Here is an 18,806-nt window from a genome sequence, read left to right on the forward strand (position 1 = left end):
CAGCAGGTCTGGTTCATAAGTACAGGTGCACAAGTCACCCTGCCCACTGCTTTTGCCCACAGGCACCAGTCCCCAGAGCTGATACCCACGGTGAAGACAGTGCAAGGTGGTCCATCCATCCCTGCCTAGGAACTGGATCAGCTGCTGGCCATTTCTGGGGCACAGCAGGGTCTGCAGTACCAAGACAGGGAAGAAGCCCGCCTAGCAACCCTGCTGGTCACCTGGTCATCCTACAACGAGACCCAGTACCTAACACTCTGCAATCCAAGTACTAAGTTGCGACCCTTAGTTTGAAAATCAGTGCTCTATTACATGATTAACATCCCTAGTTTCTAAGTATCCCTGTGTTACAAGCCTGATATTATCTAAGCATCCCCAAGCAATACATGCCAGAAATACTTACGCTCCATACATCTGTCGTGGTACCATAGACTGCAAGCCTCTCCCAGCCTCAGGTTTGTCCGGAAGTTTTCGGAGAGGTGGGTTACTAATTGCCACCTTGATGATGTTTTCCTTAATTGTCATGCCATCCATTTTCAATACAGCCTGCGAGGCTTGAGCTTCATTTTCATACTCTACGTAGGCCAGGCCCTGAACAAAGAAAACCCAGAGACAATTGCATCAGTGTATATTTTCTGCAGGACAGCTTGTGTACAGAGCTGAGGCAAATGTGATGACTGAAGTGACAATGGTAGGTTACTGACATGACATATGGGTGAGATGAAGTCCCACTGTTAGGTGTGCTGAAGAATTAGCAAGGCTCCGCTTTCTAGCCAGCCAACTCCTGTTCATGAGACCTTTCTTAACATACAAAATATAGTTTCAGTTAAGTCACTCAAGCGCTACACCACAGAATGCTGCCTTAGCTGAGACATCACTGCAGAACTCAAGTATCTCAACCAGGCTGAGACCACAAGGTTTGAAAGAATCATCAGATTTACAGGTTAGCCCAGTGAAAGTTAATGAGTCTAAGCTAGGGATGTAAAATCCCAGTTAATTGGTTAATCACTTAAACATTGTTTAACCGGTTAAGCGATTAAAGAGGCAAGGGCAAAAAGGCCATTCTGGCTCTGCTGGGCTTGAGCAACAGCACCACCGCCTCATCCCCCCACCATAGGCAGGGACTGCACCAGCTTGGCCGGAGCAGCCCCTGCCTGTGAGGCACCAGGGCTCGCCAGGCACAGAGGGTGCTCTGGATGACCAGAACAGCCCCGGTCTGTGGCAGGTCCCCCTGCGGGGCTGGAGTACCTGCCTGCCAGCAGCAGGTGGAAAGCTGCTCCAGCCTCCCACCCATTAATGGTTAACTGAAACTAGTAAACATCACCCATTAAGACACATCCCTAGTCCATGCATCTCTATCTAGCAGCTACAAGGACAAGAATCTGCTTAAAACTTATACTTAGAAAATCAGGTCCACTATCTTATGGCACAAGCAGTTACTTTAGTTTCAAGACCAGCCAATTTATTTTAGACAAAACAGTCAACAATGAATGGTAGAAATGGCCTCAAGAGTTGGAGAAATATGTCCCACACACAATATGGGCATATTTTTAAGTCATCAGTAGTCCAAAAACAACAGTTCTCTATGCAGGTTTCACTATATAACTATTGTGTTTTGGACTACTGACAACTTAAAAATATTAAACATGGCTAAGGTGAGACTGCCATACAAGGCAGATTTCTAGCAGCTTGCACTACATAGTATTCCAGTGATACTTGCAGTGATTTCACCAAGTGCAAAGCTACGCCTTTCTGTGTTACCACTGCATCTCAGAGAGACAGTTTCATACAACTCCATAGTTTATGCATGCTTTTAAGCCTTGATACTCTTTGAAGATAGGTCATTCTGGTCCATAAAATATATCCAGTTTTAAATGTGACCTTGTTTAAGCTATGAATGATTAAATAAAGTCTGTAGCTTTTAAAAGCTTTTAAATAGGAATCCCAGCTGAAGCTTTGAACCAAAATCTGTTATAAGATGAGGGGGGCTAATCCTTACTGCCATATCCATTGCTGAAAGCAGTACTAAGATCACTACAAAGAATTAAAAACAATTGAAATAGTTTTAAAAAATGAGTTGTGATTACAGCTGTATTTCCATATTTTTGCATCTGAAGGATATGGTCAGATGAGATCAGTTTAACAAAAACATATTCTTCACAGACTATTAGCACCTATTAACAGGGCTCACCAAACCATGGCGAGCTCTGCTCACCAGCCACGCTGTCCAGCAATCTGCACATGCACAGATCATTCTGCGCATGCGCAGATCACCCGAACCCAGCTCTTCTGGGTTACAATCTACTCGCCAAAGGCAAGCAGATTGTATTATTTGTCAAGCCCTGCCAATTAAATTTGACAGTTCTACAAAACATCTTTTTCTCCCATTTGTAACTGTACTTTCTGTATTTCAACTTAATTTGGGCAAGGATGACTCAGTTTCACTTTCAGGTGCTCATGTTGAAACGGATGAGTTACAGATATCACAAAAGAAAGTACAAATTCAAACAAATCTGGTTTTGGATTCAGAGTTGCATGTGAAAACATTCCGACTCCCTTGTTCAATTTTAAACACAAAACCAATTTTTGGACCCAAAATATCCAGGATTTTCCCTCAGAAATGTCTTTTAAAATTTAGATTAATGCAAATATTAGGATTATCAAGAGCACTGGACACTTACCTTAGGTTTCCCAGCTCGATTAGTCACCAGCCTAATGTCTTTCACATTTCCATGTGCTTTACACACCTCCTCCAGCTCTTCTTTAGTGCAGGAGAATGGCAAACCAGAAATAAATAGTTTATGCTTCTCCAGTGCAGTGCTGTACCTGAACATCTGAGGTAAAAAAGGGACATTAATTCCTGTCCAGTGGCAGACACACAGAAAACTTAAGTCAAACTCAGCCCTTAATTTCAGATCATTAAATATTAGCATGATCCTGGGCTGCTTTGTGATTATAACAGCACTTAACATAATAAGGCTGCTGTCCTGTTTGGAGCTCTTGGGCACTACAACAACTAATAGGTACACACTTCTAAGAATTCACAGTTTGAACTCTAAGCAAGCAAAGGTTTCACCCCAATGAGTCTCTACAAGATTATAAGTCTGCTCCATGTTCAGGAACAATATCACTGTGTCTTTCATTAGGAATGTGAAGGTTAATTGGTTTACCTACGGTAACTGGCTTACCGGTTAACCTGTGGGCGCTGGAACAGCTCGCCACCTGCTACAAGCAGGGGTATGCTCTAGCCCAGCTGTGGACTGGGGCTGCTCCAGTGCAGCCCCTACCTGTGGCAAATCTGAGCCCCCTGCATGCAGGGGCTGCTCCGGCATCTTGGCTGGTGCAGCCCCTCCTTGACGCAGAAGGAAAACAGAGGGTGGCAGCAGCCCAGTTCTATGCCCTGGCAGCCTCCTGGCCCAGCAGTGTGAGAGTAGCCTGCAGGAACTCCAGCCCCAGCCATAGCTGGGCAGTGTCCCAGTCATGCAGAGGTGGCACAGGGCAAATCCAGCCACACAGGGCAGGTAGATGGCCCTGTCCCCAACCACTCCAACTTGGCCAGGCAGGCCAGCAGGACCTTCTCCCTCCTACCATGCTGGAGCAGCAGAGGCAAGGCAGGCAGTTAACTGGTTAAATGTTAAAATTTTCTATATTTAATCAGTTAACTATTTAACTATCACTATTTCTTGATAACCAGCACATTTACCTGGCATTGCTCAAATCCTTAAGGAGGGGCTCAGGGCAGAAGGTGTGGGGTGTGTGTGCAGGAGCCAGGGTTGAGGTGAGGAGGGATTCTTGGGCAGAGGATTGGGTGTATACGTGTACAGGGGCAGGCCAAAGGTCCCATCCCCCAAGATTCACACTAGGGATATTTGCTCTTGCACCCTGCCAGGGACAGGAAGGAGAAGGGCAAAATGCCCAGCTTGTCTGTCCCTTGTGCTCCCCAGCCAGAGCGAGGAACACAGCAAACTGTTCACTTTCCTCATGCTCCCTGACAAAGGGGAACAGCCAGCAATGTCCCTATACAAATCTGGAGGGGGGCTTCAGCCCCTTGCCGCCCTCCCTAAAGGGTACCTGGAGGATAGAGGCTGAAGTCCTGGAAGGGGAGAGCACCCCCAGCCAGCCCCATTCACCTAGCTGGTGAGTCTGTCTTTTCTATATGGTTTATGAGAAGCAATCCCATTCCAGGCATATCCCATTTTCCTGCCACAATCAAACCCTGGCCTTACTTTAAGTACTAATAAGAGGAAGCTGCATGCTGAATTGTGGTCCTAGCTGTTACTGTTTAGGAGGAGTTCTTTAACAAACCAACAGATAAACTCTCTCAAATATATTAAAAAAAAAATCTATTGTATCAAAAGGTGTCACCAACATGCACTAAGAGTAGCTAGCACAGATAATTCTCAAAATAAATACTGGACTGCCGGTATGAAGAGATTAATGGAGGGCTGATTACTTGGAAGAATTACTGAAGAGACTAGACATACTGACAGCTTTCCTATACAATCTCATCCATAAGGTTATTTGCTCAACAATTAAAAAGTACTATACCTTAAAATCTGGATTCCTGTTCTTATCCACACAGGGAGAAACAAACATTGGCCTCCCCTCCACAATACGGCGATCCAATCCCAGAGCCTGCAGAGCTGATTTTTCATCCATAAATTCTACATAGCAATAGCCCCGGAAAGTCCCCCTGTTAGAAAATATGGGGCGGATTTCCACCACTTCCCCACAGCTCTCAAAGAGCTCTTTCAGTTTCACTTCAGGGTCTGCCATGCTATACAAAAGATTGCTGACAAAAACAGTGACATTATCTTTAGAACTGTCATGGAGAACTCTGGGAGCTTCTTTTCGGCTCGCAGCTGCCTTTTCCTTTTGTTTAGAGGAAGCATTTGGTCTCACAGGTGTACTTCTTCCAAACAGGCCAGTTTCTACTTCCATGTCTTCCGCCTCTTCTTCAGCAAGCGCACTGTCCCCATCACCCTTGTATCTCTTATTGGGCTGCACTGCTGTTCAGTGAAACAAAAGCTTTAAATGATGTAGATATTCTAGCAAACAGTAGGGTTTTATTCACATCTATATTAAGTGAAAGACTGCCTTCCTCTAACAGCCTGATCCAGGAAAGTGCTCAGCACCTGGAACTGCAGATGCAAAGTAAGATTCTAAGACAAAGGAAGAGCAGTTCTCCTTTTACAGCTGGAGAGATAACCTCATGGGTAAGACAGCGAAGGCTTTAAAGGGACACAGGGTTACCAGGCAAATTTTTCCTTTCTATCTCGTTGTACACATTGTAATTCTATGAACGAGCATGTGTTTTTACCTCCAAAAACAAGTGGGTCACAGCATTCTTTTAAAAAATGAGCAATTTTTGGAACCACCCTGTAATGCTGTGTGTGTGCATGTTCCTCTTTATGGAGGACATTCCACAAGAAACCTTTTTTCAACATTCTGAGACGCTATAAATATAGGAAAATGTAGATTTTTTTTAAAGTAAGTGTGAGGAGACACACACAGAGTCAGGAGAAAAAAAACGGAGAGATTTCAGATAACTGCAGCTTAGATAATTTGTATTTACATTCAAAATCATAATTGTCAGCCAGGAAACTTTCCTAGTAAGTGCTCTTTTAAAAAATATTTTGATTATTAAGGTAAGTGTTCACTCACTACTAGCTCATTCCATGATCACTGACAACCAAAAAATGAAACAGAAGTAGTTTCATGACTGACAAGTGGAGATAAATTAAGATCTTTTTAGAACACAGCTTTCAAAGAACCCCAACACCACCACTTCCTTGACCCATGCTAATTGCAGAGATGCAACTAAAATTCTTGTTGTCATATGTGACGAAAAATGTTAAGGTACAGTTTATACCTTCCTCCTCTTGCCCCCAGTCTCCCTCCTCATCATCTTCGACTTTGCGTTTGTCTCCAGGTTTCATTTTTTTAGCCTTTTTTGAAGCTTTTTTCTCCGCCCGAGCCTGCTTTCGTTGTTCAGCTTTTTCTTCTTCCTGCTTCGCAAAAGCCGCTTCCTTCTCAGCAGCCTGGAAACATTTAGGAGATTTGTAAATCAAATCGTGAGTATATTTTTTCTAAAGCACTTCTTTTTTGCTGCATGTATCTATAGCAATAAGAAACAGTCTTCTACTAAGCTTCTACCATGCCCAAGTAGGAGGGTCACTTAAAAGATACTTCTTAAGTGGATATTTCTATCATTTTAATTGCTATGTTGATACTTGTGAAGAGGTAAAATTAACTAGATGTCCAGTGCAGGAAAAACTAGCCCTATCAATACAAAGAAATTAGCAGTTTAAGTCTTAAACATATCTCAACATTATTTATGGGGTTCGACAGGACATGTTTAAACCAAAACAGTCCTGTAAAGATGACTCTGGAATAACAGTTTCCTATTGATTTCTCAGATAGTTCATATAAAAATACTGACCTTTACTCTTTGTTCATTAACTCGAGCTAGTCTATTTTCTGTTTTTTGTACAGCAGCATCCCAGTCTTCTAAAGTGCCTGTAGGATACAAAAAGTTTTAATCCTCTCTCTTTTTTTTTTTTTTTTTTTTTAGAACAAGCACATTTATGAAAAGTAAGAATGAAACTTTTATGAAAGTCCCCTCAATATTACCTATCATTAGATACAGTGCAAAAACAAAATCCAAATCTACCTAGCACTTTTTAAAAGAATTAGAACAAAAATCAAACACAATGGAAGCCTTTTATAGAGTGTGATGCAAAGTGCACTGAAGTCAACTGAAGGAATCCCATTAACTTCCATGGCTTGTGGATCAGCCCCCGAGTAAAAAAATTTCCTGCCCAGAACTTCACTCAAAGTAAAGGTTTCTTTCTAAAGTTGAAAAGTTTGAAACAAATGCTCTGCAAATCAGAACAGTTCAGGGCTGCAATTTCCACAGAGGCATAGCTTCATTAGCATACAGTTTACTACACAGGAGCTCCACTGGGCAATAACTCTGGACTTAATAAACCAAGAAAGTGACACGATAGAGGATTGTAGAAGTTACCTTCTATCCTCTCTAGCGTTAGCAGCACCTCACAGACATGCTCTGGATAATCACTTGTGCACTGCACAGCTCGATGCAAGGCCTTTCTACAATGCTGGGTATCTCCATGGGCCCTGAGAATTGGGGAAATACAACAATAAGGAGCCACTTCTCAAAGCAGTCATCCTAAAATGCTTTCACTCCTAGATAACCTGCATAATTTATTGTTCTAAAACTTTCCCTGGAAGACCTCCAAGGCACTTAGACCTAAAATAAATGTGTCCCAGTGAACCACATTAGATCCACCTTGCAAATGGAGAAACTGAGGCAGAAATTAAATCATTGCACCCTTACCGTTCCAAGTTATAGTATTCTAACCACATATTGGCATATTTGGCATTCCCTTTAGTCATTATGTTGTCCCAGAGTTCTCTGGCCTTCTGCATGTTGTTACACAGGCGAGCCTAAAAAGGCAACATAAAAAAATTAAATAGAGGTTCATCCACAAACAGAGGATGCCAGAAAGACACATTTATCACTGTGGAAACCTTTTGAGAGGCACTTAAGATACTTCAGAGTAAATTACTGCTACTGAAAGCAAACAGTTAGAGCTGTTCTTATCCCACTATTGGCCTTTGGTTGCTAGGCATAGCTAGCTTTATACATTATATAAGATCTTATTTACATACTTCTGAACATCTTTCATTATTTTTAAAGGAGTTCAGTCATAAATAAAATCATTTGAAATGAAACATGAAAACATCTTACTTCAAACAGAGCTTCAGGGGGTAGCCGAGTTAGTCTGTATAGAAAAAAACAACAAATGGTCTGGTCATCTGAAGAAGTAGGCTATGCCCACGAAAGCTCATGATACCATCTACATGTTGTGTTAGTCTATAAAGTGCTACCAGACCATTTGTTGTTGTTTTTTCCAAATAGAGCATATGTTGTATCTCATAAATATGAATGGGAAAGTTTCAAAGCCAATACAATTAAAATGTACTTCATTAGCACCTTTAATTTGAGGAAAGTGCATTATGTTTATAATATTATGTAAGTTAGGCATATATCTCCTTTTATAGGTGGAAAAAATGAAAGAGATAGGTGACTTATTCAATGTTGCATAAGCAATGTGGCAAAGCAAGGAACAGAAATCAGGAGTCTTGTTCCTAACCTAAATCACACTGCTGCCTGCTTAGGGACTTTGAACTCTTCCCTTCAGGTACACCATGAGTGGTTCATCAGTTTGGAGGGGTTGTAGTGAAACAGGGAGAAAGCCTCAGCTATCCCGATCTCTGACACCAGGGGCCAAGTGACACAAAGAAAGGAGGACGTACACCTCTCTAAGCAGATTTCTAAAAAGGGAATTTCCCCTAGCAACACAATTTAAACACAACAGATTGATGAAAATATTACCTCAATTCTTGCCCAGTTCTGCATTATAGAGCAGGATGGATCCCCACTTTCACTAAAACCTGCAGATTAAAAAAAAAAAAGCAGAGTTGTTTGACACATTTAAAAGCAAAGTACAGGCAGTCCCTGAGTTACGCAGACCCGACTTACATCAGATCTGCAGTTACAAATGGGGTTTGCTCCGCGTCTCCCTGGTCTGCTGGAGACCAGCAGACCAGGGAGACGGGGAGCAAAGCCTCGGAGGACGCCGGCAGCGTGCTCCGCAGCTTTGCTCTGGACGCCTGCGGTACAGCAGCTGGGGCGCTGCCGGTTGGTCCTGTAGCACCGCTCTGGGCGCTACTGGACCAACCCGGCAGCACCCCAGCTGCTCTGCCCCAGGCATCCTGATTCAGCCACTGCTGGTCAGTTTTAGCAGCAGCTGAATCAGGACGCCTGAGGCAGAGCAGCTTGGGTGCTGCTGGGCTGGTCCAGTAGCGCCGAGGAGCGGTGCTACTGGAGCAACCCAGCAGCACCCAAGCTGCTCTGCCCCAGACGTCCCCAAGTCAGCCGCTGCTGAAACTGACCAGCGCTGACTACAGGAAGCCCGAGGCAGAGTTGCTGTGCCCTGGGCTTCCTGGAATCAGCCGCTGATCAGTTTCAGCAGCAGCTGACTTGGGGACGCCTGGGGTTCTTAAGTTGAATCTGTATGTAAGAACTGGCATCCAGATTCAGCCTGTTGAAACTGATCAGCGGCTGATTCCAGGAAGCCCGGGGCAGAGCAACTCTGCCCCGGGCTTCCTGTAGTCAGCCGCTGGTCAGTTTCAGCAGCGGCTGAATCTGGACGCCAGTTCCTACTTACATACAGATTCAACTTAAGAACAAACCTACAGTCCCTATCTTGTACATAACCCGGGGACTGCCTGTATTGGTAATACTACAGTAAGACTTGCATTCTAGATTTACTGTATTTGTGGCCCAACCTAACAAAGACATAATAGAAAATAAGCCATACTAGAATGAAAAGAATGAAAATATTTCAAAGCTCTGACTTACGTTCTTCCACTTCTTGTTTTAAATATTCCACTGCACGTGCAAATGCAGACCTCAACTCTTCAAGTTCTTTACTTGAGTCTTTAGAAAAACAAAGAGAAATATCTCTGTACCTGAGAGTAATGATTTCCATTTCTTTTAGCCTATCGTGGTTTCTTCACTAAAAGTCTAGCTCAAAGAAGAAATCCACTTTCATCAATAGAAATGTTTTCAAAAAGCATTTTTCACTTCAGCAGAAGTTATTGCATATGGAGGTTAAAAAGACAAATAAGAGCCATATGAGACCAGAAACAGAGGGTGAATTTTTGGACAAAGCACTCTATTCTCCAACTAGAAACTGATATAGAGAATTGTATAAGATATGTTTTAATAAATACCAAATGATTATTTCCTCCACAATGACATCTTAAAAACAATTATTAGAGGCTCTTAAAGAAGAGTACATTGTCATTTCTAAGGGCTCCCCAGAGCAAAAAATTTAAGGTGAGTTATTCTTATAAGTTTATATATAGTTACCTTGTGTAAAATCCACCCTTCTTCTTAGATAATCAAGATATGCCTGCCAGATCTCTACATAATCTGTAGCCTGAATAAAACCAGCATTCAAAGCCTTTTCAAAGTTTTCTAGGGTGCAAAATAAAAGAAGACATGTATTTGCTTTTGTTCCTTTTGCCAATAACTGGAGTTAGTAGACTGAGGGATAGGAGAGGCTATTTCTATGGTTTTATGAATCAAAAGTTATACTTCAAAAAGCTAAATGATGCAGTGTAACATGTATATACTATATTCTGATTAGTAAATGAGTATGAAATCTGCAAATGTGTTTCAATTCAGTAATGTGCTATAGAGTTATAAAGAGACCTCTGCTTAAATATGAAGTTGTTCCAGAAAAACTACTGTAAAATAGTTTCACAGCATTTCCATTAATCCAGCCTAAGGTTAGAGAGAATTCATAACAGGTTCCTATTCGTTGTGGAATATCATTCACATTACCATTCATCAACAAGAAAACATCCTGGGGTTCAGACACTTTGGAAGCTTGCTATGGACTCAGTCAATAACTAATGACAGCAGAATTTCCTTACCAGAAACAATCTGATGATCAACTTTGTGCCTCTCCATTGCTAAAAGGTAACGATTCCACAGCCCAACAGTCCAGGGACAATTCCTAACAGCTCGATCATGTGCTGAGAGTACCAATTCTTTCACTTTCAACTGCCGGTCCTAAAATAATCACACAATCAATTAAAGGATGCATAACAGTCCTCTCAGACAACCCTCATCCCAGATGATATAATATTACCAAAAAAATGCTGTCTTCTAAAAAAATTTTGACTTCACATAAAAGTTTGAGAATTGTACTTTCAAGCTGACCGCCTCAAAGGGAGAGATGCTATGTGACAGCATAACAGAGTATCACATTACTCCCCCTTTCAATGAACACAATCCATGACCAGTCAAACAACTCATTCTGCTATGCTACTCGATTTAATGAGACAGAATAAAAGCATTGAATGAATCCCCACTAACCTTAGTCATTTAAAGTGCAAGCAAGAAAAAATAATTTAGCATCAGAGTGTGAGATGGCCCCTTTTAGAGAACTTGGTAATGGTACCACCTTGCAAACTTGATGTCATCTAGGAGGTCATGTAGACTAGGAAGCAATTCCATGTGGATACATATTCACTGCAAAATTAACTGGGACTCTTATTTGGGTGTTACCTCTAACTGCCGTCCCATCCATATACGAAACACATTGGGATGGACCAGATGACAATACTCAGTGTACCTATTCTGATCAATGTCAAAGTGACTTTGTGTTTCTATAAATGCATTTCTGAGAGAAGGGAAATGAACACTGATGAAAACTATGCTGACACAGCTTAAGGTGACCAGATAGCAAATGTGAAAAATCAGAACAAGGGTGAGAGGTAATAAGTGCCTTTAAAAGGCAAAGCCCCAAATACTGGGACCTGTGGTCCCCCGTGATAGTGTCTGGTTAGCTGGATTGACAGTTTACGTGAAAGTGTGGAAACACAGGCAGAATCCAACACTGAGTCCAAGGAGATACAGCTGCACAATAGGGTAAATGTAATATTATTTTCCTTACCAGATATTGATTGTACCGTGCCCAGAGATCTGGCACAAGGCAGTTCTCAGCGAGGGCACGCTCATAAATTAACTGAATGCGAGCTGGATCTCCTGCTTTCATTTCAAAGTCAATATAGGCTTGATATTCTGCTAGTTTTGGTGTCTCAGCAACCAGCTAGAACACAAACAGGAGTACAAAGACAAAAGAGTTATACTTTGTCAGGAAGATAAGCAAATCAACCTTGAATCAGAACAGCATTTTACAGACCAAGAGCAATAATCTGAAGCACAAAATTTTAGCCTTAAACAAATCAGCAGATCTAGGAGAATCCTAAGCAGTGGATCTGGATTCAGGCCTTTTGATTTTCACTGACTTCTGAATACAGATCAGATGGGTTCAAATATACACTTCTACCCCTACCAGGCCAGAATGTCTGGAAGATCTTGAAAATGGTTCTAATGGGTGCCATAAGAATATTACACAGTGATTCTTGATGCAGGCCTCTCTGCCTATGCAGCACTATTTCAAGCTGCTATAAAATTCTCAAAACTGTCTGTAATAATACAGACAATGGGAAAGTTTCCTTTATGTTGCTTAATGCTGAAAAGGAGTTTCAAAGTCACTAGTTTACTTCTGTGGTTATTTAGGAAAAATAAGTTGTTTAGTTTCATAACACGTTTAAAATAGTTACCAGAGCCTCTTCATACGGCTTACACTTTTCCATCTGTTGCAGTGCTTTCTTGTAGTTCTTTATGACTACTTCCAGCACAGGATCCTCCGACCATTCTTCATATTCAGCGTATGTGACTTCCATGTCTATTAATATAGACAAAGAACCAAATTGACAGAAACAATTATTTTACTAAGTAATATGAACATCATGAGTTATACATCATGAGTTTTCATGTTGTCCTGTCTGTAAACCCTGATTGAGATGGAATATAGCTTGACCACTTGGTTAAAGGGCTGGAGTAACAGTTTCTACATACGATAATCCAATTCAAACTCAAGACAGACTATTACAAATGGATGGTTTTGGACAGAAACACGGCAGAATAACTCCAAGGCTTTAGGAAGAGAATGAACAAGCCAAACTGTTTTCATGTACAAGTCAAAAAAAGGGAGAGAAGTGTGTTTATTTGGGCTTGGTTAGACTCTTAGAAGGGGACAGACAGGGTACCAAGTGAAAGCATGATGGAGCTGGTACCCTGACTGCACATTAGGGGAAACACCAAAAGCTAAGATAAAGCAGAAACTAGGATATTTTCCTACCATCAACTTAGGTTCATAACTGCTCAGGAATTTTTCAACACAATGTTTATTGAACATGTCCAAATTTGGCAGAACAGGGGCCTGAACACAAGTTTCCCACATTCCAGGTGTGCACCCTATAATCAGCTAGTTTGGGGTACAGTCTTTTTTTATTTTTTATATTTTCCTGAAAAAAAATTATAAAGGTCTCAGTTTCAAGCCGATAGGGAATGGAAAAAAATGGTTGTAACCTCAAAAGCTTTAGAAGGACGAGAAAACTGTTTCCCACCTGGATCTACTCTTGTACCATGCCTATCCCCATGGCACCTTTATGGCTTACTGTCTTCTGTTTAAAAAGCTCCTCGTTTAAATTGTAAGACATGTTCTATCAAAGTATGTAAGGCTATGTCTACACTACCACCCTAGTTCGAACTAGGGTGGTTAATGTAGTCATATGAACTTGCAAATGAAGCCCGGGATTTGAATTTCCCGGGCTTCATTTGCATGTTGCCGGGCGCCGCCATTTTTAAATGTCCGCTAGTTCGGACTCCGTGCCCGCAGCTACATGCGGCACAAACTAGATAGTTCAGAATAGGAAGTCTAGTCCGAACTATCTAGTTCGTGCCACGTGTTGCTGCGGGCACGGAGTCCGAACTAGCGGACATTTAAAAATGGCGGCGCCCGGCAACATGCAAACGAAGCCCGGGAAATTCAAATCCCGGGCTTCATTTGCAAGTTCGTATGACAACATTAACCACCCTAGTTCGAACTAGGGTGGTAGTGTAGACATACCCTTAGTACTTAAAAGGGTTTTTTGGCAATATCTATTTCCTTGAATGTTACAAAATTCAGGTAGGAATTAGAAAGTCAAATATTTCCCAACAAAGCAGGGGCACAGAAAGTCTTTGAAACACTCAGAATGACACATCCATGACTTTAAGGACACACAAACCTTGTACAAGCATTTTCTGAGGCATGACCAAAAGGAGAACTCAGCGGCATAACCACTGCACCACTGAAAGGAGAACCTGTAGCCTTACCCAGGCAGCCTTCCCACGTACAGGGGTTCTTACCTAGCAGCGGGATTCCCAGCTGGCGCCTAAACAGTGTGTGAATCTTCTCAAGCTGTGCACAGAGTGTCTGCTGCTGTTCAGGGGAGGGAATACTGCCAGCAGCTGGCTACAAAGAAAAATATACTCAGCATTACCCAACTCCCTTGGGGCCTGGGTTGATAAACAATAAACCCAAGTGCAATTTGAATAATAGACCTGAGATCCAAATAACAATCTTTAAAAAGCATACGTGGTAAACAAGCATCTTGTGTAATAGAACTGTACAAGCTCACAACAGAAAGCTGCTCAGCCGGAGGTCAGAGGCATGCAAGAAGCATTTCTTTCCAAGAACTAAGATGCACATTTGTAAATTATGTTTACGATCACAACAAGTAATTCCCAGTTTATTACAGCACTTGCTGAAAACAGGGACATAAGATAATGGCAATGCACAAGCCCAATGTCAGTAACTGCAAGACAGTTTCTAACTTGACTTAATAAACTCTTGACGTTCATGCACCTTGTGTGTCCTCTAGAACATCTAGATATCCTGACCACTTTGACTGAAGACTAGATCATTAATATCAAAATCTCTGATTACCCCTATTAAAATAGCTATTAGCTTTCTGAGAGCAGCTCTTTCAATATTTTGTAAACTACCAAGAAACAGGACTGCTGACTATGCTGCTATTATGTTTGTAGGCTTTGTTCTTGCTTAATTCAAACAGAATATACACCTTGGAAACTGTCTGGCATGCAAACATTCATTCACACAGAAGAGAAAAATGAATGAATTCTTAAGGTAGCAAGTTCTCAAAGGCAGAAAACAAATAAAGGTAAATTATGTTGATAAATATTTACTGAGAAAAAATAAGTGTTTGAAAATGATTTTTTTTTTAAATTTAAAGCTATTTTTCTGAGTGCCAAGCCAATGGAAAAGAAGGAAGAATTCTAATATCTGCACTAAGGTTCCTCCCTGTGCACACCATAAATGACACCACCTTCTTAATGTTAATAACCACTGCAGCAGAGCAGATGCATTGATTTTTGAAAAGCCTACTGACACCACTATTTCCTCGCACTCAAGAGAACAGAAAGTTCTGGATTATACCTGTACTGTTTCCAAGATGGCATTTTCAAACTCCCGGTAAGCTTCCCAGATTGCTGCTCCTTTTGTCACATGTAAGCCAACAGCAGTCAGTGCTCTTTCAAAAATTGAGCGAACTTTCTCAATCCCGCCTTCTTGACCAATGCCACCAATCGAATACTGAGCATACTCGAGCCAGATTTCAGGACCTAAACAAAAGTAATCAGAAACAATGAAGTAAAGTCTTCTCCCAGGAAAGAAACTTTCCCTTCAACTTCCCAAATCATCTAGGGATACAACGTATACAAAGTAGGGATGTTAAATTTTGATTAATCAGCTAATGAAGTAGTCAACGGAATTTCCATTGACTACTTGATTAGTCAATAAGGGGTGGAGTGTGATATTCGCTATCCCAGCTGTGCCTCTGCCTGTTAAATGTAGTAAGCCCACGGCTCTTAATACATTTAAAAGGCAGAGGCACAGCAAGGAATCCAGGGTGAGTGGGGACTGCTTGACTCCCCCCTCACCCTGGTTTCCTACTGTGCCACCTCTGCCTTTGTCTTGCTAAATTTCAAAGGAAAATGCACAGCAGTCGGACCAGTGTGAGCAGGGACTGCTATAGTTCCCACTCACTTCTGCCTCCCCTGCCATCCCTGCCCCCCGACAATGCTGGGGGGAACCAGCTTTTAAGCAAGCTCCCCCATAGCTCTGGGTCCTGCTCCCCTCACCTTGCTGCCTCTAAGGTAACCTAAGTAAATATTTATTAAACAGTAAAAGGAAACAAAAGAGGTTTTACATGGTCAATGCAGAGTAACACACATGCATGCAAATTCCAATCTGATGTTTCAAAAGGTAAGAAAAGAGGAGACTAATAGGGGATATGCTAGAGGTCTATAAAATCATGACGGGTGTGGAAAAAGTGAATAAGGAAAAGTTATTTACTTATTCCCACAACACAAGAACTAAGGGTCACCAAATGAAATGAATAGGCAGCAGATTTAAAACAAACAAAAAGGAAGTTTTTCTTCACTCAGTGCACAGTCAGCCTGTGGAATTCCTTGCCATAGGATGTGGTGAAGAGTAGGACTTTAACATGGTTCAAAAAAGAGCTAGACAGATTCATGGAGGTTAGGTCCATCAATGGCTTTTGGCTAGAATGGGTAGGAATGGTGTCCCTAGCCTCTCTGTCTGGAAATGGATGACAGGAGAGGGATTATGTGATGATTACCTGTTGTGTTCCTTCTCTCTGGCGCATGTGGTATTGGCCACTGTCGGCAGACAGGATACTGGGCTATATGGACTCTTGGTCTGACCCAGAAGGCCATTCTGTAGCAGGGAGGCGGGAAGCAACTAGTTGACTAGTTTCTTACATCCCTAATATAAAGCACCTAATACACTTTCCTAGCATACTACTCTTCCACAGAAAATAACATTTTTTCATGCTGAACTCTGGACCCTGTACAATTTGATAAGGTTATTATCCTGGTAGATGGGGAGCAACAATAGGAACAGCAGGGATGTGAAAGTGTGAGCTCATTGATTAATGTTCAGTTACACACAGGCTCCAGATATTCGTGCTCCAGCTCCTGGGGAGCCACCGGCTCTCTCCCTCCTGCCCCTGCACTGCTACTGCCTCTGTATCAGCAACTACACAGTTACTTAATTGAACACATTAATATACCTAATTTTTGTAAGACTTTTGATACAGTGTCACGTCGGCCTCAAACAAATTTGGGATGTGATCTAAATCAGTGTTTCTCAACCAGTGGTACGAGTACCGTTGGGGTACTTGAGAGAAGACTGCGGGATATGTCAACACAACTGAAATTTGGAGAACATTGAATTTTTGTTTTCAGTTTTACAGCATTTTATTATTTTTGTACTTTTTACATCCAAAAATTTCATCGCCAGCTATGATTATGTTGTTTAAGCAAATGTGTTGCAATGGTAGAAAAAAAATTGTGTCGCTGAAAACTGTAGGTACTGGGGGTACTTTTTTTTTTTAAGGGTACTTTATTTAAAAAGTTTGAGAAACACTGATCTAGATTAAATTACTATAGGGCAGGAACATAACCGGTCAAAAGTTAGGATGAAGAGGTGCGTAATTTGCTAATCGTATAATCGATAGAATTTGTATCAAGTACATGATAAGCCAATAAGGAAAGGTGCTCAGTCCTGGATCACGCCAGATCCAGGAGCTATCCCCCACTGCAGCTCTGCAGTTTAAATGTAGTAAGAGCCAGGTCACAGGGCTGGCCGCAAGGTTCCCAGGTACAGAGAATGAAGGATACTAGTTCATCATATACCTTAAAAAAGCACTCACTCAAAATCCAAATTGTAATCCACTCTCCAGTTACCCTGCAATCTCAACTACCTCCGGCTTCCCATGATTAACAATCTTCGACCTGACTTATCAACGGACATCTTTAAATGCCAGCCATATTAACTATTACATTCACATCTTTCAACAAATAGTGGGTGGGCATGGATTTTTTACATTTCTGTGCATGGAGTTCCACATTATAGTTTCACTGATGTGTGTAAGTGAGGTATGTTATTAGACTGAAAAGGGTGGATGCACAATTTTTTCATGGGATTGAAAATCCATTTTCCAACCTGCTCTAGTCTGTAATGTTTATAAAAGCTCCAGACTATTAATACCTGTCTGTGTCCTGCAGGAACAGCACAAATAAGCAAGAAAGGACAAAAAAATGGCAGTAAAACTGCAAGGTAGAGCTAGAGAGCAGGGCTGAGCACCAGACCTCCAATGTTACACCACAGACCACAACAAAACCCAATTAGCCTTTCATCTCCTAAATTCCATGTCCCATGCCCCCACTTGTCATTCCAAATTACAAAACCTGCATGCTATCCTTTCCTGAAGTTTTGCATTTTTTTTAATTGCTCTAAATCAAACTATTGCAAAAATTCAGGGAAAACTAAAAATAATGGTCTGTTGGCAATGGGGATAAGAAAAGCTGAGTGAGCAGTTCCATCACTTTTATTCTATATCAATTCCCTGGGTGGTCAGAGAATAATTCCTTTTGTACATGATTTTTAGAAGTTCAAGAGTGGCTTTGAAGAATTAACAAATAGCTACTACTGACTAGGGATGTAAGCGACCAGTCAACTATGCCATAAGCATGCGCTTATCAAGTATCTGAGTAGTGACTCTACCAGTCGCTTTCCTCCCAACCACCTTGCTTCCTCTACCAGAGGAACAAGGAGTGGGGGGGGGGGGGGGTCAGTGCTGCGGGAAGCTAGCTTTAAAGCCGGTTCCCTGGAACCATCAGGGACAAAAAGGACAGAGAGGCAGAGGTGTAGCGGTGGACCAGGTATGAGCCAGGAATCAGCTGTCCCAGCTCACACCCGGTCCCAGACACTGCACCTCTGCTTTTCAAAATGTATTAAGAGCTGCTAAGCTCTTAATATGTTTAAAAGGTAGAGCCACAGCAGGGTTAGCTCCTGGGGCCGGGAACTAACCCCATTGTAGCTCTGCAGTTTACCCCCTTATTGACTGCCTGAGTAGTTGATGGAAATTCCATTGACTAACTGATTACCTGATTGCATACAAATTTAACATCCCTACTACTGACACATCAATAATATCTGCCAATTCATTTCACAGCTAGCTCCACCACTATAATACATGAAGCAAACCTGACTGTTCAGCCTAATAATTAGGTACTTAGCAGCAGCCATTGCTTGATGAATAGGTGTGAACAAGTACCAGATATTTGTCTCTCTTTTAATGAAAGTCCCAGCGGCCCAGTGCTGTGAAATGTGGGTTAGCTTGAGTATTTAAGTAGGTAGGTTAATAAAGGATTATGTCTTTTTTGTAATTAATAGCAACTCACTCTTAAAAAGCTTTTACAG

At 41.7% G+C, this 18,806-nt stretch overlaps 1 protein-coding gene across 2 annotated transcripts in view; it reads right to left on the reverse strand.

The window, feature by feature from the left end:
- Positions 1 to 18,806, reverse strand: part of SART3 (spliceosome associated factor 3, U4/U6 recycling protein) — a 31,530-nt gene that overhangs the window by 7,232 nt on the left and 5,492 nt on the right. The window contains exons 4-18 of one of the 2 annotated variants that reach the window (XM_075898772.1): positions 14,955 to 15,139; positions 13,865 to 13,970; positions 12,232 to 12,356; positions 11,559 to 11,714; positions 10,534 to 10,672; positions 9,965 to 10,072; positions 9,452 to 9,529; positions 8,423 to 8,481; positions 7,361 to 7,470; positions 7,028 to 7,140; positions 6,443 to 6,519; positions 5,873 to 6,041; positions 4,549 to 5,006; positions 2,682 to 2,834; positions 404 to 591 (exon numbers count right to left, since the gene is read on the reverse strand). In XM_075898772.1, the coding sequence (XP_075754887.1) occupies positions 404 to 591; positions 2,682 to 2,834; positions 4,549 to 5,006; positions 5,873 to 6,041; positions 6,443 to 6,519; positions 7,028 to 7,140; positions 7,361 to 7,470; positions 8,423 to 8,481; positions 9,452 to 9,529; positions 9,965 to 10,072; positions 10,534 to 10,672; positions 11,559 to 11,714; positions 12,232 to 12,356; positions 13,865 to 13,970; positions 14,955 to 15,139 (2,224 nt within the window). Of the gene's footprint in view, positions 1 to 403; positions 592 to 2,681; positions 2,835 to 4,548; positions 5,010 to 5,872; positions 6,042 to 6,442; positions 6,520 to 7,027; positions 7,141 to 7,360; positions 7,471 to 8,422; positions 8,482 to 9,451; positions 9,530 to 9,964; positions 10,073 to 10,533; positions 10,673 to 11,558; positions 11,715 to 12,231; positions 12,357 to 13,864; positions 13,971 to 14,954; positions 15,140 to 18,806 lie in introns of both variants that reach the window. The other variant, XM_075898771.1, reaches the window with a different exon arrangement.

This window comes from Pelodiscus sinensis, chromosome 15, assembly GCF_049634645.1.
Source record: "Pelodiscus sinensis isolate JC-2024 chromosome 15, ASM4963464v1, whole genome shotgun sequence".
Taxonomy (NCBI): Eukaryota; Metazoa; Chordata; order Testudines; family Trionychidae; genus Pelodiscus; species Pelodiscus sinensis.